The sequence below is a fragment of the Notamacropus eugenii genome, chromosome 3, assembly GCF_028372415.1.
Source record: "Notamacropus eugenii isolate mMacEug1 chromosome 3, mMacEug1.pri_v2, whole genome shotgun sequence".
In the NCBI taxonomy this organism is placed as follows: Eukaryota; Metazoa; Chordata; class Mammalia; order Diprotodontia; family Macropodidae; genus Notamacropus; species Notamacropus eugenii.
In genome coordinates this window covers 485,723,952-485,751,419 of record NC_092874.1, presented here as the reverse complement: position 1 = coordinate 485,751,419, position 27,468 = coordinate 485,723,952, and the positions used below count along the sequence as shown (strand labels likewise).

The 27,468-nt window shown below is 55.0% G+C and overlaps 2 protein-coding genes and 1 long non-coding RNA gene across 25 annotated transcripts in view; 2 read left to right on the top strand and 1 right to left on the bottom strand.

The window, feature by feature from the left end:
- The window catches only part of CTDSPL (CTD small phosphatase like), a 77,627-nt gene extending 74,378 nt beyond the window's left edge, over positions 1–3,249 (top strand). For both annotated transcript variants that reach the window (XM_072599184.1, XM_072599185.1), the window contains one exon: positions 9–3,249. In XM_072599184.1, the coding sequence (XP_072455285.1) occupies positions 9–134 (126 nt within the window). In that variant the 3' untranslated portion in view covers positions 135–3,249. The remainder of the gene's footprint in view (positions 1–8) is intronic.
- LOC140497807 (uncharacterized) lies at positions 2,986–23,604 on the bottom strand. Of its 12 annotated transcripts, none has more exons than XR_011964850.1 (4): positions 18,260–23,604; positions 11,823–17,898; positions 6,463–11,734; positions 2,986–3,552 (listed from the first exon to the last, which is right to left on the bottom strand). It is a non-coding gene; the product is annotated as an uncharacterized lncRNA (long non-coding RNA). The 12 variants fall into 12 exon arrangements; XR_011964860.1 differs by having other exon boundaries at positions 2,986–11,183; positions 11,358–11,734; XR_011964853.1 differs by having other exon boundaries at positions 2,986–11,734; positions 11,823–14,876; positions 14,958–17,898.
- An 85-nt stretch (positions 23,605–23,689) lies between these two features.
- The window catches only part of VILL (villin like), a 35,862-nt gene continuing 32,083 nt past the window's right edge, over positions 23,690–27,468 (top strand). For 2 of the 11 annotated variants that reach the window (XM_072599175.1, XM_072599169.1), the window contains exon 1: positions 23,692–23,864. The gene's annotated coding sequence lies outside the window, so the exon portion shown is untranslated. Of the gene's footprint in view, positions 23,875–27,468 lie in introns of all 11 variants that reach the window. The other 9 variants (XM_072599174.1, XM_072599168.1, XM_072599173.1 and 6 more) reach the window with 7 other exon arrangements.

The window sequence follows — 27,468 nt, the reverse complement described above, 5'->3', positions numbered from 1 at the left end:
TGTTCCAGGTCCCTGTGCAATCCTGGTTCGATGACATGAGTGATACCGAGCTGCTGGATCTCATCCCCTTCTTCGAAGGTCTGAGTCGCGAGGAAGACGTCTACGGCATGCTTCAGAAGTTTTGCCACAGGTAGCCTTGGTCTCGTCCCTCCTTCCACCTTGGCTGTGCGTGAAACCGCATCCAGGCTCTGACCATCTTGGAAATGGACGCTGGGAGGAAGCAGTTTCTGCCAGACCTGGAAGGAAGGTGAGCAGGGGCTGCGTCCATCGGTCCTCATGGCCCTGGGGCCCCAGACCCCAAGGACAGCACGGGGAGGCCTGGCCAGCCCTGCCATGCTTCCTGGCTGTCTGCTAGAGTATGGTGGATCATGCCTCTTTTTAAAAAGGAAAAGAAAATCACTATTTTCAAAGGAACTCTTTTCATGAATTTCATAAATAGAAACACGATTTACTGGATCGCTTTTTCTTAAAACATACCAAAAAAGGAATGAATCTTGATGTGTTCCACCGGTTGAACCCTGCTCCTGACGTCCGACTTTCTCCCTCTCGTTCCTGCTTAGAGCGGTCGAACTGACTCTGAGTTTCTTTCCTACTGAATGAAGTGCCTTTGGGATGTTATTTTGAGATAAAAGTTAATTTTTGTATGCTGCGTATTTCCAGACATCTTTTAATCTTTTATTGTCTGACTGCTTTAAAAAACAGAGAGAGTTTTATAGAGCACTGTAATATATGATAACTAAACAAATGCAGCCAAAGGGCAGCTGAGGTGCAGCCCTTTCGCCCTGGGCGCAGCGCCCCCACCCCGGCGTGGGATTCACTTTGATGGCTCCTGACAGTTGGCACTTTGGGCTTCAGATCTTGGAATCTTTGGGTTTTTCCTTCGGTTCCATGTGTGTCCTTTTTGTCTCCACCCACTCTGACAGCTCTGAGGGAATCTGCTTATGTGTGGCCTCAGCATTCTAGAAAATGCTTCATGTCATGGAGGTTTGGGGTTGGTGTGTTTTGAAGCGGTCACAGATCAGTCTTTTAGTCACTTTCCTCCCCAGGGCGGTGACTTCGCTCCTCTCCTGCCCAGCTGCCATCCAGACCTCATGTGCAGTGCGATGACAAAAAGCCCATTCTCTTCGGAGGCCAAAACAACCAATCCCGAAAAGTCCTTCCTTTCAAACCGCCCGTGGGGGTAAAGCTGGGTGTGCCTGTCGAGCTGTTCTGGGAGGTTTTTTCATTGCTGCTACTGTTCCAGCAGAGGAAGGAACTGGCCCCAGCAGCTGTGACACTGTTCTTTGCCACCGTGCCTACACCAAAAACCCACTTGCTTTGATCTGCCAATATGGGAAATCTCATCCCCCAACAGAGGGCCCCCACTGGACCCAGGAGCTCTCATCTCAACTTCTGGAGAAACTGTCAAAGACAAAATAGAACATCGCTCCATGGCATTCATTTTGTACTAGAGTCCACCCCTGGGATCAGCTGGCCAGCCTCGTGCCAAACAGTGAAAGAACATGCTTGAGAAGGCCTGGAAGCTGGGCATCTCCCTCCATCAGAGCAGAGGGCTTTCATTCCTCGGCCAGCCTTTGCAGTGAGGTCTGTAAGTCTCGTGGCAGAATAAGACCATCTGGATCGCATCGCTTAAAAAAGAACCAGCCAGTCTTTTATGTGAGCACCATCCCCATGTCCTGTGTCCCTTCTCCATCAGAGCCTCCCAGGTGAAGACAGGCCAGGAATGCCCAGGTTTTAGCTGTAATTTTTATTGGAATGTGGAGTGATGAAACCCAGCTGCCCAGAAGTGTGTCCTCTGCATGGAAGACGGCTGTCATGGTGGCTTTGGCCCACAGAGCAGTCTGAAGGGAGACGGCTCGCCAAGGTTTACGTTGCGTGACAGCGGTGGGCAGAGGCATCATTCAATGCTCATTCATCAAATCAGTGATTGACCGAACCCATTGCCTTAAATGTCTGTGAATGAATGTTGATCCTAAGTGTCTTTTCATGTTTCAAGTCCCCATGTACGCAGACGTTGGGCCTTCTGTTCTGACCTCTGGCACAAGACGCAGCCAAATCAGGTTCTTTCTTGGCATCCGTGAACAGCCTTGAAAGAGGATGGAGAGCCTTTAAATTCCCAAAGCAGGGAAGGCCGGTGCCCCAGAGTTGTCTGCCCCCTCCAGCTGGGGAGCATTTCCTGAACCCAGCAGAGCTGTTTGGCTCATCAGGTGGGAGCTGGGTGGGGCCACCTTCTGCCAGGCCTGGAGATTCCATCCTTCTGTGCCAGACACACATTGTCAAAGCACCTACACTTTAATGAAGCAATAGCAGTGGAACCTTGAGGCCAGAAAATGACTAGAATGTTTGCTTTAAAAAGGAAAAATGGATACGGGTATTTTTAATTATCGCCATTAGTTAATTTATAGGCATTCAAAACAACAGAAGGTTAAAATGTTTTCTCTCCATGTGCCATATGTCTCCCCCCAACGCCAAAGCAATCCTGAGTTCAGTTTTCTGTTGAGCCCGAGGAAAAGGGCAGTTCGCTCAGCGATCTGTGGTCCTTTGCCTTGTTGGGCTGCCAGGTGCCAAGCCTACACGCCAAGTTACCGGGCAAGACACCTTGGGTTCTGGAAATCCAAGAAAGGGTGGCCATGTCGAGCATGGGTAAGCTAAAGCTGGAGGAGAAGCTGCCCAAGTGTCTCTGGAGCGTCAGGGCTCTCCTGTCGCTGTTTCTCAGATCTCTGAAAGTGCCTCTGGTTTTCTGGAACAGTGTTTTTATTCCTGAGAAAGGTCCCCTGCTCCACTTGGCCAGTGGCAGGGATGACCCTTCGATTACGTCCTAGGGGCGCCAAGAGAAGCAGATGAGGTAGCCTTGTAGAGAAGAGAGCTTTGGGTCCCAGCTGTGTGGTGAACAAATGTACGCAGTCTTGTCTATTTGAAAAGTCACTTTCTAACCCAGTGCCAAGCTGCAGCCCCTGGTAGACCCCGGAGAGTCTGGGGTTTCCCTGGTGCTGGGATGGCTGGGAGGACAGGCAGCTGCTTGGGCTTCTCTTGGTTAACTATGCAAACTAAGCTGTCTGGTGGTTGTTGTGTCTTAGCGTCTGCTTTGGCCTGTTCTGCTGGGAGCCTTCTGTGCAGACCGGCAGTCAGCGGCGGGTATGTTGCTGTCTGGACAGGCCTGGTGCCCGGGGGGCAGTGAGGAGAGGGGCTGTCACTCAGCAAGGGGGCCATGCTTCCCTCACTGTCAAAAATAAAATTTTTAACAATGGATTCACCTGGTGGCTGCGAGTGGTCTGTGGGGCTCAACTTCTCTCCCTTCCCCGTCCCGGCTTGTCGTGTACCCTTCCTCCGCTCACTTGCGCCTTTTTAGCCGGAACGGTGATATTTGGGTCTTTTACCCTGCTTTCCCTTATTTTTTAAATTAGCTTTTACTGATGTCCTTTGTACTTCTTCTCCATTTCCTAAAGTGTCCTTCCCCAACCCCAAGGAGCAAGCCTTCCCTTGGAACAAGGAACATTTCATGGAGTCAGATAGTGGAGACAGTGTCAGGCACCCATAGTCCACCTCCTGCCCCTGCAAAGAAGGGAGGGGTACACTTTGTGAGTAGCAGTTCTCCCCAAATACAGTGACCGCCGCTACTGTAGGATGGGCTGGTGACTGGCAGTTGGCCCGACCAAGGAGCCTCATTTTTGAGAAAAGTAGGCCCAGCTTCCAGGCCTGCCAATGGCAGCTTATGACACCAAGCTAACACCAAGACCAGCCCTTTCCATAGAGCACTTGTCCTGGGAAAGGAAGCTGGACAGCCCCCTCCCCCCTCAGCAGTGGCTGAGGATCCCAGGAACCACGCCCCTGCTCCCTGAAGGCAGCCCATCTGTATTTAAAGCTAACACTTGAGTGGGAGGTGCGGGGCAGAATTAGCGCCCAGGTGTGCCGACATCCGGCTGGTGTAGCCTGGCATGTGGCAGTGATGTCAGGGCTCCCTGTGCCAGGAGGGCGATGGGAAGGTGGAGCTCCCCCAGGGAACAGTGGGAATACCCCCCCATCTAGGTCACCCAGCTCGGTCCCTCAGGGGAACCCGAGTCACAAAGTTGGGGCCAAGACCCAGCACGGATGTGAATGGCCAGGTACCCCCTTCTCTGTGCTCCACACCCCGCTCTGCAGGAAAAGGAGGCTGGAGGCAGTGAAGGGCCCCCAAACCCTGGGCCCAGGTCTGCTCTCTGTCAGCTGGGGCTGTGTCCTCACTGACACACTAAAGCCAGACTTAGTGGCCACTGAGCTCCTGTCTAGGACTGACATTCTAGCATTCTGTATGCTGTGTCTGTCACAGGTCAGCCAGTCGGTCAACAAGCATTTATTAAGCACCTACTGTGTGCCAGGCCCTGTGCTGAGCGCCAAGTATACAAAGACAGACCCTGCCTTCAAGGAGAACTCCATCTAACAGGGGAGACCCCAAGCACTCTGTGGGGTACAAACAGGAGACGCTGGGGCTGGTCTCAGGGAAGGCACCTAGCTGAAGGAGGCCTTGGAAGAGCTGCTGGGACAAGATGGAATTTAGGGGAGGCTTAGAGGAAGCCGAGGTTGGCAAGGAGGAGGGAAGCAGGAGGAGCTGCGGATGCGTGAGGAGCTGAGGGAGGCCCAAGGCAGCCCTGGAAGAGGCTGGGATGTAGGGAAACGGGACAGGCAGGAGGGTCTGCCTGCCCCAAGACTGGCCCCAGACTTTGGTGGGAGAAGAGGACAGCCCCAAATCACATGGGGTGTTGTCCCATCTGGCCCAGAATGGATTCTGACCACATGATGAGCTGCAGACCCATGGCGCAGCCCCATAAAGCTTCCTTGGCAGGAAGGCTGCTTCCTCCCCAACAGCTCTGCTCATTCCCTTCCTCCCCAGTGTCCCAGAGTCATCTGTCACCCCTGCCAATGGGGCTCTGGCCATGGGACCACATGGGCAGTCTGCCACTTTGTGAACAGGGAGGAAAACGGGCAGTTGCCACCAAGCACACGGGCTGAGGCGGGCCCTGGGGATGGAGACACATAGTGAACTTGCCCTCCATCCGAGCATCAGCTCATACATGTCTGGGTATAGGACGAAGACAGATGAGGTGATGGAGGTGGAGATAGGATAAGGGAGAGCAGCCAGCGGACAAAGAAGGTGGCAGTGGGGAGGTGTGGATTGCAGGAAGGAGGCGGGGATGATGGGGATGGAGCGACCCATGGGGCCCATTTGGCTTGGCCATAGAGCACAGGGAGGGGCTGGAGAGGTCCCCTCCTAACACCCCTGGCTCATCCTGCCCCTTTCCTAAGACTGTCCATATCTGGCATCTCCATCCTGACTAGTCCATCTCTGGCTCCCATCTAACATCAGACTCAATGTGCTGCCCCTCCCAGCAAATCCCCTTGGCCTTGGTCTGCTCTTTTGTGGCCCACCCCCTACCTGAAAAGGAACTCCCACTCCAACATCCCTGATGCCTTCTTGTGCAGACTCTGCTTCCCCTCCCAGGGCAGTGTCTTCTACACTGGCACCGCTCCCATAGTTCTAGGGTTTCCCAACAACCAGACCCAAGTGGCCTCTTGGCATCTGATCCCACCTCAATGCTCTTGGTCCAGCCTCTGGGGCCACACAACCGATCACGGTAAGCCCTGCTCCCCTCAGAAGCCCCTGTCTTCCTCCAGCCACTGCTCCACACCTAACCATGTGGGCTTTCCTAATTGGGGAGGGGATGATCCTCTAGCTAGTTTGGGAGGCACAGTCTCCTGGCCCAAGAATTGGGGGGAGGGAAAGCTGCTCCGCTGCCTGAGAGATGGGGGTATGAAGAGCTGAGGCCTCTGGGACCCTTCCCTAATACAGAGGACATCACAGTTGGGCTCCCGTGGGCATCACACTGGTATCTTTGCCTCCCCTGCTGTCCTCTCACCCCTGGATGGTCCCTCAGCCTTAAGTCTCTGTTGAGGGTCATGTGTGGCTCACAGAGAGGCAAGAAGAGATATCTCTGGTGACATTCTCCTTCCCCTATCCATCCCTAAGGGAGAGGTTAATTCCTGACAGGAGGAGAAGCAGGAGTTTGGGGTCCGAGGCTTTCCTCAGAGAGAGGGCACCAGGCTAGAATCATATCTATCTACTCCCTTAAATACTGTCAGTCTAGAGAAAGTCGCTTGAGGTTTGAGCCAAACCCCTGATTGCTGTTTGCTAATGGAGAAAGTCTCATGCTTCCCACCAAATACCAGTTCTACAGTGACCAAAGCAGACAGAGATCAGAGGACATGAACATAGGAGAGTGTGTACCAGATAATACAGCCAAGGCACTCCCCCATTGGGAGCAAGGCTTTGTTGCTGAGTCATTTCCCTTGTGTCTGGCCCCATTTGGGGGTGACGACTCAAGAGAGATGTCCAGCTCTCTCCCAAGAAAGTCTCTTGTGTAGCAATCTGGGGATAGGGACATGAGGCACACTGCCTTTTTCCCAGAGGCTTTCCTTTGGGTGACCTACCTGGTCATCTTCTTCTTAAAGCTGGAAGCCGGGAGAACCCTCTTCTCTCAGTAACCCGACCTCGCCCCTCATGCAGGATCTCCAGCCAAGGAGGAGAGAGTCCCTGGCCAGGGGCCCTGGGGCTTGGATTCCACGCCAAGGTCCTAGTCGTCTCTTAGGAAGTTAACGCTGTAATGAGTTTTCGTTCACCAGCGGTGCTAACTGGCCTGAGACCAAACACTTTCTAGGGATAACTCTGTGCCTGGATAACCAGAGAAGGCCTGGAGATCCTTTCCAGTGATGGAGATTTGTTCTAGCTACTAAAGCCCGGGATTCAGTTCCCAGCTGAGCTCTTGATGTTGAAGCCAGCACCTCACTCAGTATGCGCTCACTATATGTTATCTAACGACGGAGCTCTGTGTTGCGTGTAGATTCCCTGGGCAAAGGGAGCTGACTGTTAAGTGTGTGTGGGGGGTGACCTGCTCCCTACCTAGGGCTTGCATTGGGTTGCCATGTGCCACAGAGACGTCTCAGGCCTCTCCCTCTTCCAAGATGTACTCCACGACACTCCCAAAGCCCAGGGACTCCCAGTCACTCCCCTGCGTAAGAAGCTTGAGGGACTGACTCCTTCTGACTTCAACAATACAATGGAGACTCCCACTCGGCATTTTCAGCTGATCACACGACTTTTCTGCTTGTGTTACTCCAGCCAAAGTGGTCTGCCCAGCCTTCTGTCCCCCAGCTTCTGCCTCTGTCTGTCCCAGGGCCTCAGATGCTTTCCATGGCGTCCTATCTAACTCCCTTAATATTGTGGCTCCAGTGTCCCCTCCCTCCAGAGGCCTTTCCTGAGATGCCTGAACTGGAAAAGTCAGAGGGATGTATTCAGAAATGATCATTTACAAACAAAGGATATCAGATTTTTAAATTGTAAATAAAAAATTCATGTTAAAAGAGGCCTTTTTCTGGTTCTCCAAGCTGTTGGCTTGCCTTCCTTTCATGAAATCACTGGATTGATCTTGTATGAGTCATGGCCGCCTCTGCCCCAGTCCCAAGGTTCCTTGGTATCCAAGGAGGTCAGGGATCCCATCCTCTTTTCTACCATTCATCTTTAGGGGCCTAGACCAGCCCTCCACTTCCATTGAACTGCTTTAACACAGGAATATTTACTCCAAAGAGACCCAGAACAAATGCACATTCTCCCCAATACCTCCAGGGCATGATCTCCCTTATCACCTCATCCCACCTTCCCAAGGGAGGATAACTGGGCCCATTCATGACTTGGTTCCATCCCTATATTGCATTAGAACCATCTCAATCAAATCCCAAGTCCCGCTGGCTAGCATCCTGGCCCCTCCATCCCCAGGGCGTCCATGCTGGTCTGGATTCCTGGATCCTTGCAGCGTGAGATTCTGGAGGGACCTGGAATGGAAAAAGACAAAGGGAAAGGCCCAAACTCTAGGCCCATTTCAGTGGCCGCTTGGCCTAAGGGTTGGTGGGGAGGGGATGAAGGCCTTAGGGACCTCCCACTTTACCACATCAAGTCACTGACCATGAGTGAAGGCCCTTTTTACCTTCAGAAAAAATGGAGGGAAAGGCCCCAGCTGGGCTGAAGCAGTATGAAAGGTAGCACCAGTTCTACACTGACATCCATGGGACAAGGCTGTTCCCAACCTCGTGGGAGGCCGACACAGACGGTCCACACGTGCCCGTTTTCCCGTCTCCCAAAAGCAGATCCCAGCATCTCCACATGAATAACTCCATCTTTGGTGATGGAGGCATTTGCCAAGTCCTTCATATATATATGTATAGGTATATAACCTGTATTTGCTTTTCTGTGAACATCTTCAATCTTTCCTGTGGAATGTAAGTTCCTTGAGGCCAGGGAATATCTCACTTTTGAATTTCCATCCTTAGGACTTATCCCAGTGCCTGGCACACAGCAGCTGTGTACAAACACAAAACTGCTGGTGTGGCTCTCTCTCCCAGCTGGGCTCCCCCAAGAGTGACTATTACTCAGGATTCTTGGGAACTCCTGCCTGCGAACCTCCATCAGTGCTTTTCACTGACCATCAGTCAATAGCCTCAGTTCTCTTTTAGCAAAGGGATTTATTAGGATGGTACAGCAACATCGCCACAAAATACTGCCTCCAGACAGCTGGTGCACAAGGACAGAGCCCAAGGGCCCTGCGAGACGATGTGTGACCAAAGGCTAAATTCTCAGCTCCTTGTTTCTTGAAGTCCTAGGATTCTGGATTCCAGAGCCAACGTCCTCCCTTCTCTGATGACTCACGCTTCCTGAAGCTGCTTCCTTCAGCTAGCCAGTCCTTCATGCCCGTATTTGTCCTCACGGGATCTCTCTGCTCCCAGGTGGGAACCATCTCCTGCTGGTTCAAGACCTCCAATAACATGGTCAGTGGGAAAAGGGGGGTCATCATACTCCCTCTGGACTTCCTCCCCCTCTCTTCTCCGATACAGGCCCTAGGGGATGTCTCTCCAAGGCGTTCCCAAGCCTGGAGCCCTCCACCAGTCAGCTGGCCTCCCACTGAGCTGGGCTGTTGAAATTTCTCCCAGTTTTGACAGTCCATCAGAGATATGGCTAGTGTTAACTTCCTGACTCAGTCAAAGAAGAGTTCATCCCTCATTGAAGGACCAAAGGGTGTAGACAATCAGTCTGATACAGGTTGTACGTGTGAAGTCATGCAGAACATTTCCACATTAGTCATGTGAAAGAAAACACAGACCCAAACAACAAGAAGAGAAATTAAGTAAAAAAAAAACAAATGTTCTTCCACCTGCATTCACACTCCAGCAGTTCCTTCTCTGGGGCAGACAGCATTTTTCATCATGCGTCCTTTGGAACTGTCTTAGGTCACCATATCGCGGAGAATAGCGAAGTTATGCACAGCTGATCATCCATTACAACATCGCGGTGACGACCTGACTGCTCCTTCCCTCCGCATCAGTTCATGAAGTACAGGTTTTTCAGAAAACATCTTCATCATCACTTTTTTTGGAGGGGAGCGGGGAAGGCAAGGCAGTTGGGGCCAAGTGACTTTGCCCAAGGTCACACCGCTAGTGCCAAGTGTCTGAGGCTGGATTTGAACTCAGGTCCTCCTGACCCCTGCACCACCTAGCTGGCCTTCATCATTTCTTATAGCACCGTAGTATTCCATCACAATCGTACACCACATCTGTTTAGCCATTCCCCAACCAATGGGCACCCCCTCCATTTCCAGTTCTTTTCTACCACAAATAGAGCAGCTATAGGTCCTTCACCTGTTTACTTTTTGCCTCTTTGGGACACAGACCTAACAGTGTATATGCCGAAGGGTATGCATGATTTTGTAGCCCTTTGGGCATAATTCCAGATTGATCTCCAGAACGGCTGGATCAGCTCACAACTCCGCCAACGGTGCATCAGTGTCTCGGTTTTCCCACATCCTCTCCAACATTTGTCATTTTCCTTGGTACCTCAGCGGTGTTTTAATTTGCATTTTTCTAATCAATAGTAATTCGGAGCATTTTAAAATATAACTATAGATACCTGATTGCTTCTTCTGAAGACTGCCCATGCATGTCCTTTGACCATTTATCACTCAGGGAATGGCTCTTATTTCTTATAAATTTGACTCCGTTCTCTACATATTTGAGAAGTGAGGCCTTTATCAGAGACGCTTGCTGCACAGGTTTTTCCGGTTACGATTAGTGAATTTGACAATCATATTGACAAACTTTAGAAACCTAATCACCTTCATTGTTTGAGGGGGAGTGTCCCCCTCCCCTCCCTCAGGCTCAAGTTCTAGGCAGCTCTCTAGGAACTTTCCAGGGTCTTCCCAAGCGCGTTAGGCTAAAGTTTGAAGAGAGTCCATGTGGCACAATTCACAAACTCTCAGGAAGCAACATCCTCTGATACTCCCAAATACACAGTGATGTGAATGGACATCCCCGTCCGCAAAATTCTCACAGGTTGCTCCCATGAAAAGACCTTCCCCAACCTCCCTTCCTCCCCCCCAAAAAACAATTAGAGGAAAGGAAAAGAAAATCAAACTTTGTCATTTCACAAGAAAAACTTGTGGTTCAGGCGTATCTTACTCTCCGTGACCCCGTCTGGGGGTTTTCCTGGCAGAGATACTGGAGGGTTTGCCATGTCCTTCTCCAGCTCATTTTACAGATGAGGAAACGGAGGCCAACAGGGTGAAGTGACTTGCCCAGGGTCACAAAGCTAGGTTTGAACTTAGGACAAGGAGTCCTCCTGATTCCAAGCCCAGTGCCGCACGTGTGCAGTACAACCCAGATGGAGTGTCTAATTCACGAGACAATAAGCTCGCGATGTTGGGGTTTTTTCTGCCTTATTTTCAAACCAACATGGACACTGCTTTCCTCACTGTGTGATGCGCCCTGGCACTTTGTCTGGGGTCTTTACGGACCGCATTTTTTGGATTTTCTCCGTGTTTTCATACAACTGTTTTTGTTTCTACCATTTTCAACCCATTAAAATTGTCCCGATCAGGAGAGCGTGCTCCCCCCTCCTCTTCGCTCATACTTGCGGTGCCATTTTGCTCTGCTATCCCGGATCCTCCTCTCTGCCTCCTTCCCACATCCCATCACTCCTGTCTTCATCCCTCTTCTCTCCTTCCTGCTGTCAGCACCCCACACCTGGAGTCCAGGTGCTAGACGGTGGCAGTGGCTTCTCCCTCCCATCTGGTCTACATTAGCCTCCTCTTCTCCTCCAGATCCTCCTACTGGGAACGACCCAAGGTCAAAGTCTGCACATCAGCTTCCAGGAAGTCCTGCCTTTGGCCAAGGGGCTGCTTGTACAAGTGTCACTGACCTCTGGATCCCCCCGAACCAGCCGCCTTCTGAGGGGAGAGTCTCCCTAGCTCTACCTGCCCCGCTCCACCTGGCTGTTCACTCACCCACTTCAGTTTGCAAGTGGGCTCCTCTTCCTTCTCACCACCAGCCCGGGCACCAGGAGCCACTGTTCTGCTTCCACAAGGGCTCACCCAGGGTTTACAAGAATGGAAGCTGAAAAGCTTTGGGCCACAGGGGGAGCAGCCCTCTGACCCAACCCAAACCTTGGGTTGTTCTGTGAGGTCTGGATTCAGCCCAAGGGCCTGCCCCTGAGGACCCCGAGGCCCGCTTTGGCCCAGTCCAGGTGGGCTGCTCTTGGCTCCTATCTCCTCCAGTCCCAGTTTTCTCTGGCCTTGAACCATGGCTTGAGTGGAGTCTTGGGGGCTCTTCACCAGCTAAACTGGGTGAGCGTTTCTAGTCTTGGTTTCCTTGCCAGCGCTCCCTGATAAGGAGGAAGAAGACAATATTTAATCAGATCCGGTGGTTTTGTTCCACATTACTCAGGGAAAAAAAAGACTAATTCTGCCCACCTCTGTGCAGAGGCCTTGGCTCACTCCCCTAACCAGGAAGGCAGTCCTTTCTTTACTCACTCGCCAGGCTCCCACAGCCACCATCCATCTCACCCCAGCCTGCCCAAGGTGAGCCACCCACTGCAGCCCTGACAGGGCAGGGGGTCCCGGGGCGGGGGGTCCTAGGGCAGGGGGTCCGGGGCAGGGGGTTGTAGGGCAGGGGGTCCCGGGCAGGGGGTCCTAGAGCAGGGGATCCCGGGGCAGGGGGTCCTAGAGCAGGGGGTCCCGGGCAGGAGGTCCTAGAGCAGGGGATCCCGGGGCAGGGGGTCCTAGGGCAGGGGGTCCTAGAGCAGGGGATCCCAGGGCAGGGGGTCCTAGAGCAGGGGATCCCGGGGCAGGGGGTCCTAGGGCAGGGGGTCCCAGGCAGGGGGTCCCGGGCAGGGGGTCCTAGAGCAGGGGATCCCGGGGCAGGGGGTCCTAGAGCAGGGGATCCTGGGCAGGGGGTCCTAGAGCAGGGGATCCCGGGGCAGGGGGTCCTAGAGCAGGGGATCCCGGGGCAGGGGGTCCTAGAGCAGGGGATCCTGGGCAGGGGGTCCGGGGCAGGGGGTCCGGGGCAGGGGGTCCCAGGCAGGGGGTCCCGGGGCAGGGGGTCCTAGAGCAGGGGATCCCGGGGCAGGGGGTCCTAGGGCAGGGGGTCCCAGGCAGGGGGTCCCGGGGCAGGGGGTCCTAGGGCAGGGGGTCCCAGGCAGGGGGTCCTAGGGCAGGGGGTCCTAGAGCAGGGGATCCTGGGCAGGGGGTCCCAGGCAGGGGGTCCCGGGCAGGCCAGACCCCACCCCTCGGCTCCCGTGACCTCTGCCCCCTTTCACAGGTGAGGAAACTGAGGCAGGAAGAGATGACGTCACCGCCGGGGCTCCCTCGGCATTTATTAGACGCCTGCTGTGTGCCAGGCATGGGTGCCCCCGCTCCTGCCTCTCCTGGCACACAGCAGGCCCTTCACACACGCTTGAAGGGGAGGCCCATGTGCCCAGGCTCTCGGGCGCCCCCTGGCGGCCTTCCCTTCAGGGCCCGTCTCGCAGGGCAGCAGCCCCAGCCTCCCCTCCCTCTGCGCTAGCATGGGCGGGGTCACCGCGCACACGCATGCGCACGCCGCGCTGGGGGAGAGGCCTTCCCTTCAGGGCCCGTCCCGCAGGGCAGCAGCCCTAGCCTCCCCTCCCTCTGGGCCAGCATGGGCGGGGTCACCGCGCACACGCATGCGCACACCGCGCTGGGGGAGGGGGAAGCTCTTGGCGGCCCCAGGCTCTGTCGCTCCCTGGTGGCGGCGGCGCGAGGCGCGTGCGCACAGCTCCGGGCCGCCATCTTCCTGGGGTCCCTCCCACGGAGCCGGATCCAGGAGGATGGGGAGGGTCCGGGACGTGCCCCTCCCCCCGCCGTAGAGTAGATTAGATCACCCCGTGCTGTGGGCGCCAGCGAAAACCCCCAGAAGGCAGGCGCACAGTAGGCGCCTAATCAGTTCCCCCCTCCCCGGGGCCTCGAGGGGACGTGGCCGGCAACGGCTCCCTCCCGCTTCTGGCCTTCCTCAGTTTACCCATTTGCCAAAAAAAATGGGTAGGGGGAGGCGAGGGCGGCCCTGAGACCGACGCCTGCTGAGGAGTTGGGGGGAACCAGCGAGAGGCGGAGGACCGAGCGGCTAGAGGGGTCAGGGCCGACAGCGCAGGGCTAAGCGCTTCCGGCTCTTAGAGGCCCGGGAGTGACGCACTTCCGTGGGGGAGGTGGAAGCAGGCGCGCACAGGCCGCCAGGGGGCGGGGCCAAGGCCAGACTCGGGCGGAGCCGCCGGGAGGAGGGTAGGGCGTCGTGATTGGTCGCAAAGCGGAGACGGTGAAGGTGAGAACAAGGTGGGGGGGGGCCTTAAAGGGGCCGCAACCCCTCCTGGGCGCCTTCCACGTGTGACTGCCCGGGCCGAGGGGGCGTCCGCCGTGGGGACTGGCTGGGGAGCCCACGGAGGGGTGGGGGCGGAGAGTGGAGTGAATGGTGTTCGGGCGTGGGCTTTCGTCCAAAACACTTTCGAGGCTTGGAGCCCTCTCCGGGGGTGGGGGGAACCCCCCAGCCCCCCACGCGCCACTCTGTGCTGGGCACTGTGCCAAGCGTGGGCCTCCTCACGGCAGCCCCGGGACGGCCATTTTACAGAGGGGGAAACTGAGGCAGAGGAGTGACGCGCTCAGGGGAGCTTCCCTGTTCAGGGCGCTGATTTTTAGGTGGAAAAGAGACCTGAGCGAGGGCCGCCCTGCGGCCGGTGCCCTGGGGACCCCCGCCCCCCCAAAGTAACCGCCCCTGGGGACCCCCGCCCCCCCAAAGTAACCGCCCCTGGGGACCCCCACAAAGTAACCGCCCTGGGGACCCCCACAAAGTAACCACCCCTGGGGACCCCCGCCCCCCCAAAGTAACCGCCCCTGGGGACCCCCCCCAAAGTAACCACCCCTGGGGACCCCCCAAAGTAACCGCCCCTGGGGACCCCCACAAAGTAACCACCCCTGGGGACCCCCGCCCCCCCAAAGTAACCGCCCCTGGGGACCCCCACAAAGTAACCGTCCCTGGGGACCCCCCCAAAGTAACCACCCCTGGGGACCCCCCCAAAGTAACCGCCCCTGGGGACCCCCCTTCCTGGAGCACTTCTGGGGACCTCCTTTACCCCAGTCCCTCCTTCCAGCAGTGAGCACTGCCATCTCTGACCTCTCCGTCCCTCCACTCCTGACTCCCCCTGATTCCCAAGGCCCAGCTGGTGGCCAAGTCCTGTAGGTCTCACCTTTGTAGCGTTCCTCCAGCTCCTTGTGTCCCCTCCTGCCTGGCTTCTTTTGGAGACTTGGGGCTGCTGTCCTTGGCTCCTCTCTGAGCCAGTCCATCCTGCATTCACTTACTGGTCAGGAGGGCGGCCAGGGGGCGCCATGGTGCACAGGGCCCTGGGCAGGGATTCAGAAGGCTGATCGAGTTCAAATCTGGCCTCGCACACTTGCTGGCTGTGTGACCCTGGGTGAGTCCCTTAACCTTGTTTGCCTCAGTTTCCTCATCTGTAAAATGAGCTGGAGAAGGAAATGGCAAACGCTGAGAAAACCCCAGATGGGGTCACGAAAGGTTGGACAGGACTGAAAGAAATGACTGACCTGAAATATCCATCTGCCCATGTCACTCCTTATTGAGTCCCCTCCTGTGGCTCCTTGTTCCCTCCAGGGTCAAATAAAGCCCTTTCCAGGCCAATTACACTTGGGTCCTCTCCATGTATTCTGCGGTCTAGCGACCCTGATAGACAGACAGACCCTTACACCAACATCATCAGCCAGACGAAGATGGAAGGAACTCTCTTTTGCTCCAGCTGTGCCCTTGATGGACTCATACTTGTATTCCTGCCTGAGAGAGGAAGGCAGAGCTCCCAGGATTATACATCAGGAGGGTAAGAGGGAGGCCAGGAAGGTGGTTAGACGTCTTCCACCCTCCACGGAACCTTGGTGATGGCTGTGAATGGGCACTGCCCTGCTGGCCTGCCTAGTGGGCCTCGAGTGATCCTTGTATTCCAAGCACTTTACAAGAGACATCTGGGGAAGATGCTTTCAGAGACTCCGAAAGGGTCGGGACTTGGAGGATTGAAAGATAAGACTGTACCTGGGATACACTGGAGTAAACCTGAAGTCTCTTGGTGAAGTTGGTAGCTGTGCTCAGGTATGAAGTCCGGGGTTGCTGTGTGCCCACACCTTCAAGGGAAAGGTCAGCATTGATTTGAACCAATTCCACCAGACACTGCTGAGCACTGGAGGGAACAGAAAGGGCAGAACCCATTCCGGCCCTAACTGGGTCCATGCAAAGTGGAAGCGAGGCAGAAGGGAAGGTGCCAGCAGCTTTGCAGGTGGGCCTGGGAATGGTCTCCCCAGAAGGTGACGCTCGGGTCCTGATTGTGAGGAGTTTACTGAGGGAGGGTGTCCATGTGTCTGGGGGGTGCGGAGGGGTTCATGGTCAGAACTGCACTTTAAGAAAGTCACTTTGGCCATTTGAGTGAAGGATGGCTGGGAGCAAAGAGAGACTTAAGGCAGGGGAGCAGTTTGAAGGCTAGTACAGTATTAGTCCAGGCAAGAGGGGAGACCCTTGGATCTTCTTTCAGAACTGAATCTTGAAAATGAGACTGTGGAGACCTTGAAGTGTTAGAAAATCAGAAGGATCCCTTGGGTCAGAACCTAAGCAAGAGGACACCTCCGTCAAGTGTGTGAGCATTGATCACGTGTTTACTGTCTGTGCCAGGAATAGTAAGTACTGAGAATACAAAGAAAGGAGAAAAGAAAACAGAACTAACCCCAACCCCAGGCCCCACCTCATGGAACTCTCATTCTAATGAGGATGACAGAAAGCCATCAGCGACATACATACAGGATGTGTGGTATAAATGAGAGGCTGTCTCCAAGGGAAGGTCCAGGCTGGGGAGGGGACAGCTGGAATCTGTTCTGAGTATTGGAGGGAACATCCCCCTGCATGGGAGACAGCCACTGGCCCAGGGTGACAACAGATGTCACTAAGAAGAGTGAATCTGTCAGCATGATGTGTTCAAAGAAAAGTGCTACCAATTTAAGCCGCATATTTGGGGAAATGGAAGCAAACTCACCTTCAGAACTGGTCTTTGTGGGCTTTTTTTGTCCAGAATGACACAAGAATATAAATCACCTTGTGGTGACCTATCAGTTTACCTGGTATGCACAGGTGTGCCCAACCAGGAAACAGAAAGCTGCCTTGCTTGATTAAGTTTGGAGAGAAGTGTTTCTCAGTGTATGGTGTCCTTGCTCGGATCCATTCCAACCAAGGCAGAGAACTTGAAGGTAAGGTCCTAAAACTACTCCCAGACTTGAGCCTGAACATGTCAGAAACCCAAAGATCTGAAACAATGACCACTGACAGTGCATCTCTCCTCAGAGAAGAAAACCTCTGGTCTACCAAGCAGCTCTGGCTTTGGCTCAGGAGGAAAGAGTTAAGTGTGTGATACCTGTGGTCATTGTCAAGAGACCATTTTACTGCACAGCCTCACTGTTTAAGGGATGTAAAAGTTAGCAGATTGGTGGGAAGTGGCCAATGAGTGAAGAACATCTCTGATCACCCCAGAGAGGGAGGGGGGCCCTTGCACAGAACCTTCTGGGACCACCTGTCACCAGGTAGGCTATGGAGGGCAGAAGTGATGGCTTTCGGCTCAGTGGACTTGAAGAGTCCACCTACTGGTTGTACAAAGTCTGTTGGAATCAGGTTCAGAAAGCCACTGAACAACATGTCCTCAGATGGAGGTGAACTAGAGCTCCCAGTCCTTCACAGTCGGACTTAGATCTCCTTGAGGCTTCCTAAGTGATCTACTGGCTGCTGTTCCACCTCCTTCCTCTGTTCCTTTGCCCTGGCTGTTCCCCTGTGTCTGGACTACTCTCCTTCCTCACCTCTGTTTCTTAGAATGTCAGCAAATATCCCTGAAGCACCTACTATGTGTCAGGCTCTGTGCTAGGTGCTAAGGATACAAATACAATGAATGAAGCAGTCCGCTAGCCAGGAGCTTCTCCCCTAAAGGTCTTCCAGCTCTCAGGGTGCGGCTTTGCCGCATCCCCCAGGATACCGTGAGCTGTGTGAGGGCGGGAACTGCTTCACTCTTTGTACTTGAATGTAGCCCAGTATCTGGCACATAGTAAGGTCTTGACAGATGCCCCGTTTTGGGTCTGGAGCTGGTGCTTCTCCTAGAGTCTCTTGTCTGCCACATTTTTCTCCTTGGCCCAGCCTCCCTCCAAACTGGCATTGAGACAGAAAGAGTCCAGGACATCCCCCCGCTGGCCTCAGATCAGCTGGGAGGCACTGTATATTGGATCTGCCATAGGTGGGAAGACTTTGACTGACCTGGGCCTTGGTGGAGGCTAAGAGGCAGAGAGATGGAACAGCCTCTCCTCCAATTCAGCCCCAAGAGCCTCCAGTGGGCAGTTCTTCCATCCAGGTCTGCTGGAGGGGGTGGAGCAGCAGTGCCAGGGACAGGCTCCTGCTCTAGCCTTCTGGTCCTCTTACTGCCAAAGCCCTTCCACATTTCAGGAGTCTCTGTGGCTGAAGAAATCCATCCCTTGGAGGCCCAGTTGCTGGTGAGAGGCCAGTGCCCTCACCCTCTTCCACACAGAGTTTTTGGCCCCACCTTTGAGAGTTAGGGTCACCTTGGGCCTGAGATGAGGCATGAGAGTGAGACCCCACCCTCCCCAGTGCTCCATGTGTTAACAATGAATCTTAAGGAGGACATTGTCTTCCTGGGACTTCATGAACCCCAGCCTGGAAATGTCTGATGGCAATCTCCAGAATTTCAGATGCACAGAAGAGGCTCAGGTCAAGGGGTGGGAGGGGGCGGGGCACAGGTTGGGTCTACAGTGGGGGAGTGGCACAACCCACCACATTCCCACCCAGCCTTTGTGCTCACCACAATGTAGATATGGCCTGTGGGTTCTCTGCTCCTCTCCTTTGTCTCTTGCAAGGGAATGAAGACCCTTCAGACCCAGAAGGATTCTGGGAGGAGGATGCTTTTGGATACAGAGAGCCATGACCAAACACTGTGCCTTGGGAATGCTTCAGTGCCCACCATGGGTGGCTGGCCCTGGGCTTGTCTCACCTACTTCATTCATTCAGTGACTTGCCTAGAGCAGTGGGGAGATGGGTCAAGGTGATGGAGGAAGAAAGCATGGAGAAATGGGGAGAAGGAGCCCAAGTGTGAGGGATGGGAGATGGGGAGGATGGAGGGAACAGGGTAAGGGTTCAAGAGGAGATGGCGGAGTGGCTGCAGAAGCAAATGGAGGCTGAATGTGAAAGGATAGAGTAGTCAGGTGGTGGCTGCCAGGAAGCCCAGCAGCCGGTGCATCCACCTGATCTCAGACACTGACCAGCTGGGTGACCCTGGGCAAGACACTGGGCTTCCTCATCTCTGAAATGGGGGCAGCCAAATTGAGGGTGCACATAGGAATAATTTTCATTATTCTGGAGAGGAGGGGCCAGGAACACACTAGGGAGGGGCTGCCAGGGCTGAAGTTACTTCCAAGGAGTTGGGGCCGGCAGTGGGAGGGGGACAGGCTGTCCTGGGGCCCTGGGCTCTGAGTGGTAACTGTTGCAGAACGGGTTTTCTCTGCCTGGTGCCCACTGCTGGGAGGGTGGCTGAGGAGGAAGAAGAGTGTAGCACAGGGCCAGTTCCTTGGGTTCCCACGGTCCCTGGCACTGCAGCACCAGAGACCTCCCCTTTGTGGGAAGTGCACCCGGTCCTCTCCCCCGCCTGGATCCCAGGCCTGGGCTGGAGGCAGGGGCTGCATGGGGGGCGGGGGCTCAGACAGCTCTGAAACTAGGATCCCTTCCCCCTCCCTGGTCACACAGAGGCCTTTGTTAATATTTACCTGGAGCTGGGAACTGGGAGACCATGACTCAGAGATAAGTGGTGAGGGAAGGGAACGGAATGCCCCAGCTGGAGACTGCTAGTGGCCCAGCCACTCTTTGTCCTCAAAGGCCTCAGGGTCATAGGAACCTTTCCTGGTGGAGGGAACAGCCAGGGGCCCTGGCCTCTAAGCCTGAGCCCCAGCCAGGCCCCATCTCCCAGGAACCCTCCACCCCCTGGCATCATTGGTGTTGGCGAAGAGTCTGGACCCATTCCTCAGGCATCATACCTGTGAGGTTACTGCAGCTGGAGCCCTGGGCCTGGAGTCAGGAAGACCCGAGTTCGAATGTAACTCCCAACACTTCATAGGGGCAACTCACTCCCTGTCTTTGCCTCATTTTCCTGAACTATAAAATGTGGATAATAATAGTACTCACCTCCAGGTTGTTGTTTGTAGAGGGCCTGGCGCACAGTAGGTGCTAAATGAAAGCTCCAACTTCATTCCCAGAGAGCTCCAGGCACCACAGTCTGCCAAGGAGAAGCAGTGACTGGTGCTCTGCAGAGAGTGTGGCCAGCCAGGTCCTGGCCCAGATGCCATGAGGGCCTCTGTGGGGTTGGTATAAGCAGGGCTGAATCCCAGGGAATCTGGAAGCTAACTAAGTCGGTCTGCAGGCTGCCTGAGTCTTTGGTACCCCAAAAGGAGGGATGGACCAGGACAAGCAAGCTGAGGGGGAGGTAGGGCAGTGAATGGGGGGAACCTTGTCCTGGGGGGAAGGCAGGGTAGTGAGTAGGGGGAACCCTGTCCTGGGGAGGAGGCAGGGCAGCTCTTGGTGGGGAGCCCTGTGTAGAGGGGGAGGCAGGGCAGTGAGTGGGGGGAGCCCTGTGTGGGAGGGAGGCAGGGCAGTGAGAGGGGGGAGCCCTGTCCTGGGAGGGGAGGCAGGACTTGGGGGCTGCTTTTTCTATCCCAGGAGGAATGAGGAGCAGATGGTGGTGATCTGGGCTGGCTCAGCTGGAGGCAGGGCTGAGGCCAGCCTCCACTGGCCTCCTGGGGGCAACAGCTTTGGGGCATACACTAATGGGTGGTCATATCACCTTCACATGCCTGGGTCTCTCCTCTTCTGCCTGCTTGTGCCAGGTGCTGTTTCTCATTCTCCCTAAACCCTAGAACCCTGACGCTGGAAGCTGGGCCTCATATACCCACTGGCTCAATCTCCGTTTTTCACGGAGGAGGAAATGGTGGCCCTGAGAGGGAAGGGACTTTGCCAAGGTCACTTGACCAGCCAGTAGCAGAGTTGGGAGTAGGGCCATGGCTCCTTCCAGCCCTGGCCCCCCCGCCCCCATGCTTATTACAGCCAGGTGACCCAAACAGAAATGGGCACACTGGCACTGACTGAGCTTGCCTCACTTCTCCAGTTCTTCCTGAGGAGAGTACATACCTGCTTCTGTGGGGGGAGATGTCTATGACTGACAAACTTGGCCAAGATGCCCACTTGGCCCTGAGGCACCCCCCTCCCCCATCTTCCGAGTCCTCTGTGGCTCAGAATCAGCCACCAAAACCCAAGATGTCTTGAAACATGCTGATGAGGATGAGGATCTCTTGCCTTATTCCTGACCATGTTTTGTGACTTTGGGTAAGTCTTCCTTTTCTGAGCCTGTAAGATGACTAAGGTCTGTGTTAGGACTGTGGGAAAAGCTCCCTTTGATTCATCCCTTCCCCCTCCTCCTCTCCATCCCCCCCTTAGCAAAGAATAGCTCGGGAAGCTTCTCTATCAGGGTCAGGCCTAGACTGTTCCAGCCACCTCCTCACTGGGCTCCGGTCTTTGGCCTCCCTTTGGCCAGTCATCCTAGAGGGAGGCTGAGACCACATTCTGGCCCTGGGACAAGATCCTGCTGAAGCCTTGAGTGCCTCATTGGCTGTGTTTTCCTCCAACTCCCCCCAGAGTGGACCCAACCTACCATCCCAACCTTCTTTCATGACTCTCCTTTCTACCATCCATGTAGGGGACACCTTGTGGCTCTGCCATTTCTTAGCTGTCTGGGCCTCCCTTTCCTCCTCTATAAAATCATATCCTATAATTTCTAGATGAATGAAGAAGCATTTATGAAGACTGTGCTAAGATGCCTAGCTATCTTTAAGGTCCCATTCAGCAGTAGATCTACGGCCCAATACTAAATATCCTGTCCTCATCCTCTCGCCCCGCTTCACTGGGATGCTGTCATCACTCTCCTGAATGATCTGAACACCTCACAATGTCCCCTCCTCTGTGCAGTATGGCCTGCCTGCACCAGCTTGGAGCCCTCTCTCTGATGGGGTACAAGCCTGAGCCGAGACCTTTGTCCCTTGGAGAGAGAGGGTTTTGGTCCCATTTGTACGAAGGGCCTTGAAAGCCTGGCCTTGGGGTCTCCTTGGGTTCCCCTCACTTCATTTAGCAGTCTTTTGCTATTCCTTCCTTTGGTCTGATTACTTAGCATTCTTTTGAGGTCCCAGTGGCCCAGCCAGGATTGTGGATTGTCTGTACCCGCCACTCCCATCAGGATCCTCCCTGGGTTTGATCTACATTCCAGGCTAACCTCCCCTATCCAGAACCAAGACTGCTTGACGACACCTGGATTCTCCCCTCAGTCTTTCTGTATTTAAGTTCCATCTCGCCTCCATGAAGGTGCTCAGATTCAATCCAGCTCAGACTCTGTGTAGCTGAGATTCTCTCTGGCCGCTTGTGAAAACGACCGTCACAAACGCTTGGGCTCCTTAAGAGCCAACCCAGTGTGGCAATTCTGTAATAAGCTTTGTTTTTCTTTGACTTTCAGAAGGCTTGTGTCAAATTAATTAGAGCAGGACTCGGTGTGTTGGTATTTTGGGGTCCCCAGCACCCCAAACCTCAACATCTCCTTCCCTTCTTCCTTCCTTCTGGCCTCTGCTTGCTCTCCCCCTTGCACTCACTTGGAAGCCCTTCCAGCTTGGGGTTCCGCCGGGGAGAAGTTTCTCTCCCTGTTTTTTCTCTGTCACCCCAAGATATGTCAGCACTTGAACCTTGGAGTGGGTCTCATATTCCCTTCCAAGTATCTGGGGCGTGTGTCTGTGCATAGATAGGGAGAATTGCTATGGGAAGAAATTGGGGGACAGTAGGGCTGCCAGGGAGGGGCCCTGCTGGATGTTCTTGGAGGGGTGACTGACCTCCCTGTGCCAAGGTGCCCAATCTGAGAACGAGAAAGAAGCAAGCAGAAGCGCAGGGTACACTGGGCAGCACCGCCTAGCGGAGCTTTCTCCTCAGAGGCCAGAGGGAAATTTCAATTTCAGAAGCATCAATTAAGTGCCTTCTGTTTATCCTGCACTCAGGATTCAAACAGAAGATGTCTGCCCTCAAGCAATTTACATCTCGAGGAGGGGAGGGGGAGGGACGCAGGTAAGTGTTTGTTATAAGGTCAGAACTTCCAACAGCAAAGAGAAAACCCCACCAGTCCCTCTGCACTTGGGGAGGGGAGGAGTGTTGGGGGATAAACTTTTTTGAAGTGCCTACTATGTGCTAGGCACTGGACTTTAAAAATATGATCCCATTTGATCCGCATAACCTGTCCAGGATGAGGCAAATGCTGTTATCACCTCCATTTTACTGTTGAGGAAACTGAGGCAGACCGAGGTGAGGCGACATGGGGTCACACAGCTAGCTAGCAAGTGCCAGAGGTTGCATGTGCAGTCTTCCAGACCCCAGAGCCAGCTCTCTGTCCACTATGGGTGTGACTTGAGTGGGTTGGATTCTTTAGCTGGAGCGGTGGGTCTGCATCCAACCCAGCCCTTTTCCTTGTACAGTCCCTTCTGTGTAGCTGGAGCCGTGGCGGGGAGCTTCTCCAAACCAATGTCTCTTCCTAGCTGGAAATCAGTGCCCTGGCTCAGCCCCGGCGCAGAGGGGAAGATCCCCTCAGTCTCAGGCCCTCACTCCATCCAGACTTCTTGTCTGGCCGCCTAGCCTGGGCTTCCTCATCCTGTCCTTCCAAGTCACCTGACAAAGCCGTCCTTGACTCAGACTGTGAGCAATCCATACCTGGTTCGAGTTCTCATGGGCACCCCAGGTCACTTTGTGGTGGCCAGCCTGGCGGGCTAGGAGTCAGCCGGTGCCTAGAGTTAAGGGGTAGTCCCCAATTGGGGTGAAGGTCAGTCTGTGAGTGAGAATAAGACCCAAGGGTGGGTAGGTTGGGCTCCATCTCGAGCCCAATTTGGACGAGGGCATCAGCCACCCTTGGCAGGGTCAGTGGTCGCATGTGCCTGGAAAGAAGCTTCTTTATGGCCCCCAGTTAGGGATTGGGAAAGGGCTCAGCCACGCCCCAAGTTTCCTGCACGGATAGAGCAACCTGTCACCAAGAAGGGGCATGAGTTGGGTGCCCAGGGAGCACTGGCTCAGAAACTCTGTGTGGGTGTGCCTGTGAGCTCCGGGGTGTGCCGCCCAGGGGAGGGTACTAAGGATTGGTTACCCTGAAGCCCGGGCAGTGCCCAGGGTTGTGCTGCGGGCTGGAGCAGCTGAGCGGAGGAGGAGTAAGGAGCTGGAGGAAGGGAGGGCAGGCAGAGAGGGCTGGCCACAGACGGGGGAGGGGGGTACTGACGCCCAGCCTAGCCCATCCCAGTGCAGAGCAAGGGCGCTGCTGGCCACAGTCAGGACAGGTGAGGCGCTCCAAGGTGTGTGCAGGTGGGTCCTAGGTGGGGATGGCGCCTTGGGCAGGGGCTTTGGGGAGGGGGATGAGGATCAGAGCCCTAGACCTCCCTCCCCCCAAGTTTGGCCCTGGTGGGCTGTGGTCAGGAATGCTAGTTCTCTGCCAAGGGTAGAGAAGGCTAGGGCTCTTGGGGAGCGGGGATGGCCTTGGGGCCTAGAGGGGGCTGCTGCTTCAGCCTGCCCCCACCCCTCCTGCACTAACTGCCTGGGACCTGCTTGACTGCCTCCTGCCCTGGCCCCTGTGGCCTGGCCCCTGCTCCCTGGAGGGAGGTGTGTGAACCATTAACTGGGCAGAAGGCAGGTAGAGGCCCACTCCGTTGTGTGCCCGAGGGGGGTCGGAAAGCAGAGAGGTAGCCGGAACCCAGGGGATCCTGATGGAGGGGCGGGGAGGGGGTGCTTCAAGGCAACCTTTGTATACCGCCTACCTGGATATCCCCAGGGCTCGAGAATAAAGGCATCCTTCCCCCCTCCAGCAGGCCCAGCTGGTGAATGTTCCCCTAGGGTGTCCATGGAGAGAAAAGGGCTAGAGTTCAAGGTTAAGGTCGGTGGTGGTCAGGGTGGGATGGGAGTGGGGCGGGGGGGTTGGGGGGCCTGGAGTAGGGTCAGCCCACTGAACCTCCCGACCACACTCCGGGCAGGTGGAACAGCCAGTTTGCCAGCTCTTTGGAAGCCCCTCTCTTCCTGAGCCCGCCTCCTCCTTTACCACACCTCAGGGGCTTTAGGGGGTGCAGGAGGGGGAGGGAGACCGGAGGCTGGAGAGGGAGGAGGAGGAAATCACTGGCCTGCTCCTCAAAGTCTTAGAAGACTTCCTGGGGGGTGGGGGAGAGATGGCGCCTGCAAAGGAGGAGGAAGGGGGACTCTTGGATCAGAGGGCAGTTAGGGGATGGAAGTGAAGGGGGGGGGCGGTGAGGGACGAGGAACCAGGCAGAGATTTGGGCTTGGGGAGGCAAAGCTGGCTCCCCCTCTCCTTCCTGGGAAATAGATGGAAAGGGGCTCTGCCCTCTCCACAGCCCACCTGAGCTCCAGGTAACTCCCACTGCACCTTCTAGAGTGCCCCAACATCGCACAGCCCCCCTCGACTCGGCCTCTCCCGACGGTCCCTAGAGAGCACCAGGAGTGCCTGCCCCAGTCTGAGTGGGCTGTCCTTTCCTGATTCTGGCCCGCCTGGGCTGGGATTCACGTGAGCCTAGAGGCTGAGCAGCCAGATGAGGGAGAGGGATCTGGAGTGGGCGGTGGGTGGCTGAGGTGGATGGTAGGGGGCGGAGGGAGCTGGTAGGCCAACAAGGAGAATGGCAGTGAGAAGTAGAGGGAAGGGAGGCTGGCAGAGAGGGCGGCAGGGGGACAGACGTAGTCAGACAATCAGACAGACTGGCAGGCAGGCAGCTCATTTTTGGTTCCCTGCCGAGAGAGACTGACAGGTGGCTGTCTGCTGGGGGGGTGCGAGGGGGGAGGGGTTGCAGAGCCCACCCCAGGGGCTCTTTGCAGAGCTGCCTTTGTCTCTTGGTTGCGAAGGCAGATATCTGGCCTTGATAGAAGGAAAAGCTCTTTAACCAAAGGCGAGGAGCCGCCCCAGATAGCAGTGTGTCTTATCTTAACTCAAGGCCCTAAAACCAAGGCTGCTTTGGCACTGACCAGCCCATAACTCCCAGTTCATCCCATAAGCCTCCCTTCTTTCCTCCAGCTTCCTGAGGCTCAAGTACTTTGCCTGCTGGGAAGACAACAGCAGGAGCCCAGGGGTCTGAGTGGAACCCAGGTGCCCTCCCAGTCTTCCTTGACCCCTTCCTCTTTTGCTGTGGGCTTTGAGGAGGTAGACCTTCTCCTCCTCCTTGCCAAGGGCACCCTTTCTTGGGTTCTTGACCTGCATCTTTGGTCACGATTCCCACATCTTCCATCATTCCTTACTCACAGGAGCCCTCCTGGCTTCCTCCCAACACAGCCAGATATCTGTAACCCAGCATGCGCACAGGCATGCGCGCACACACATGTATACACGCTCATACACACACACACACTCACCAAGCCTAACCTTGCCCTTGGCCCTGACACCCCCTCCCTTCCTTGGAGCACAGGCTGGCTGATCCCTAGCTTCTGACGTCAGTGAGGAGATCCAACTGGTGTGTGTGTCTGTGTCCCACTATGCGCAGCGCTGACATTCTGCTCTGCCCCCCCATTTCTATCTTCCTTTTACAGCTAAACTCCTGAGAAAAGCTGCCTTCACTACCTGGCCTTCATTTCTCCCCAGGCCCTTCTTAGTCACGTGCACTGGGCCTTTAGAGCCTATAAACCGCCCCCCAATGGCATTTCCTCAGCCTCCATCCTCCTGGCCCTCTAAGCTTTGGACACAGTGTCCTGCCTCCCAGCGTGCTCTTCTCCCTCTGCTGCTCCCTCCCCGCTCTCCTCCTCCTCCTCCTCCTTGTCTGGCCAGCCCTTCTCCATCTCTTTTCTTGGGCAGGGATGTGGACTCCTTTTGTGTGCTGGGCTCCTCAGCTTACATTCTTCAATGCACAAAATAAAATTTGTAGGATTACAAAGGAAACCGATTATATTGAAATGGTTATATAATGGTTTTAACTGATTTTGTGGTCCTGGGCTCTGTCCCTTCTCCCTGGGTTCTTCTTTGTGCAGATAACTCAACAGGCACAAATCCAGTCCTGAGCTCTCTCCTAATTTAATTCAATTTACCCAGCACCTCTTCGGGCCTTCAGCAGGTGCTCAGACATGGCAGAAATGACTGAGCCTCTGCCTTGGAGGGCCTTCACTTTTATAGTGTCTTCGCTTCCCTGGCCTCCATGTGTCCGACTCCTCTCTCCTTCTTCTTCCATAAATAAGATAAAACATATACAAGAAGCAAGAGACTGGAGAGCGGGAAGAAAATCACGCCCTGGGGGTGCCAGGCAAAGCCAGGGAATAGAGAGGCTGCTGGTTGGAGAGTGTCCAGGGATGGCAGACAGGTCTGCACAGAGGCAGGGAGCCTGAAGGAGAGGAAGGGAAAGCAGGCCAGTTTAGTGAGGCTGCAGGGACTGGTAGGGCCAGTGATATGAAAACGGTCTGGAAAAACCTCTAAGGGCTTTGAATGCCAAGATGAGTAGTCTGTACTTTATCTGGGGAGCCATGAGAACTACTTGAGCAGGGGAGTGACTTGGTCAGACTTAGATGACTTGGTGACTCGGTCAGATTTAGAAAAATCCCTTTGGCAGCTATTGGACAACAGGCTAGAAAGGAGAGAGCCCAGAGTCGGAAGGTATCTCAACAGCCTGAGTGAGACACTATCAGGGCATTGGACCAGGGGCTGGTGGTGTGGATAGATGGAAGGAAATGGAGGAGAAGGTTGAACTGACAAAACTTGATTGGATGTAGGGAGGGGCTTTAAAAGATTGCTCTGAGGTGGCAAACTTAGAAATGGAGAAGGATGATGATGCCCACCAAGGATGATGGTGCCCACCCCAGGAGCAGGGAGTCTGAGAAGGAGATTCAGTGCCAAGTCTCCCACTGTTTGGTGGATGTCTCCATCTTGGAGTCCTGTAGATAGCTCAGACTCGTCTACCCTAAACAGAACTCATTGTCCTGCTT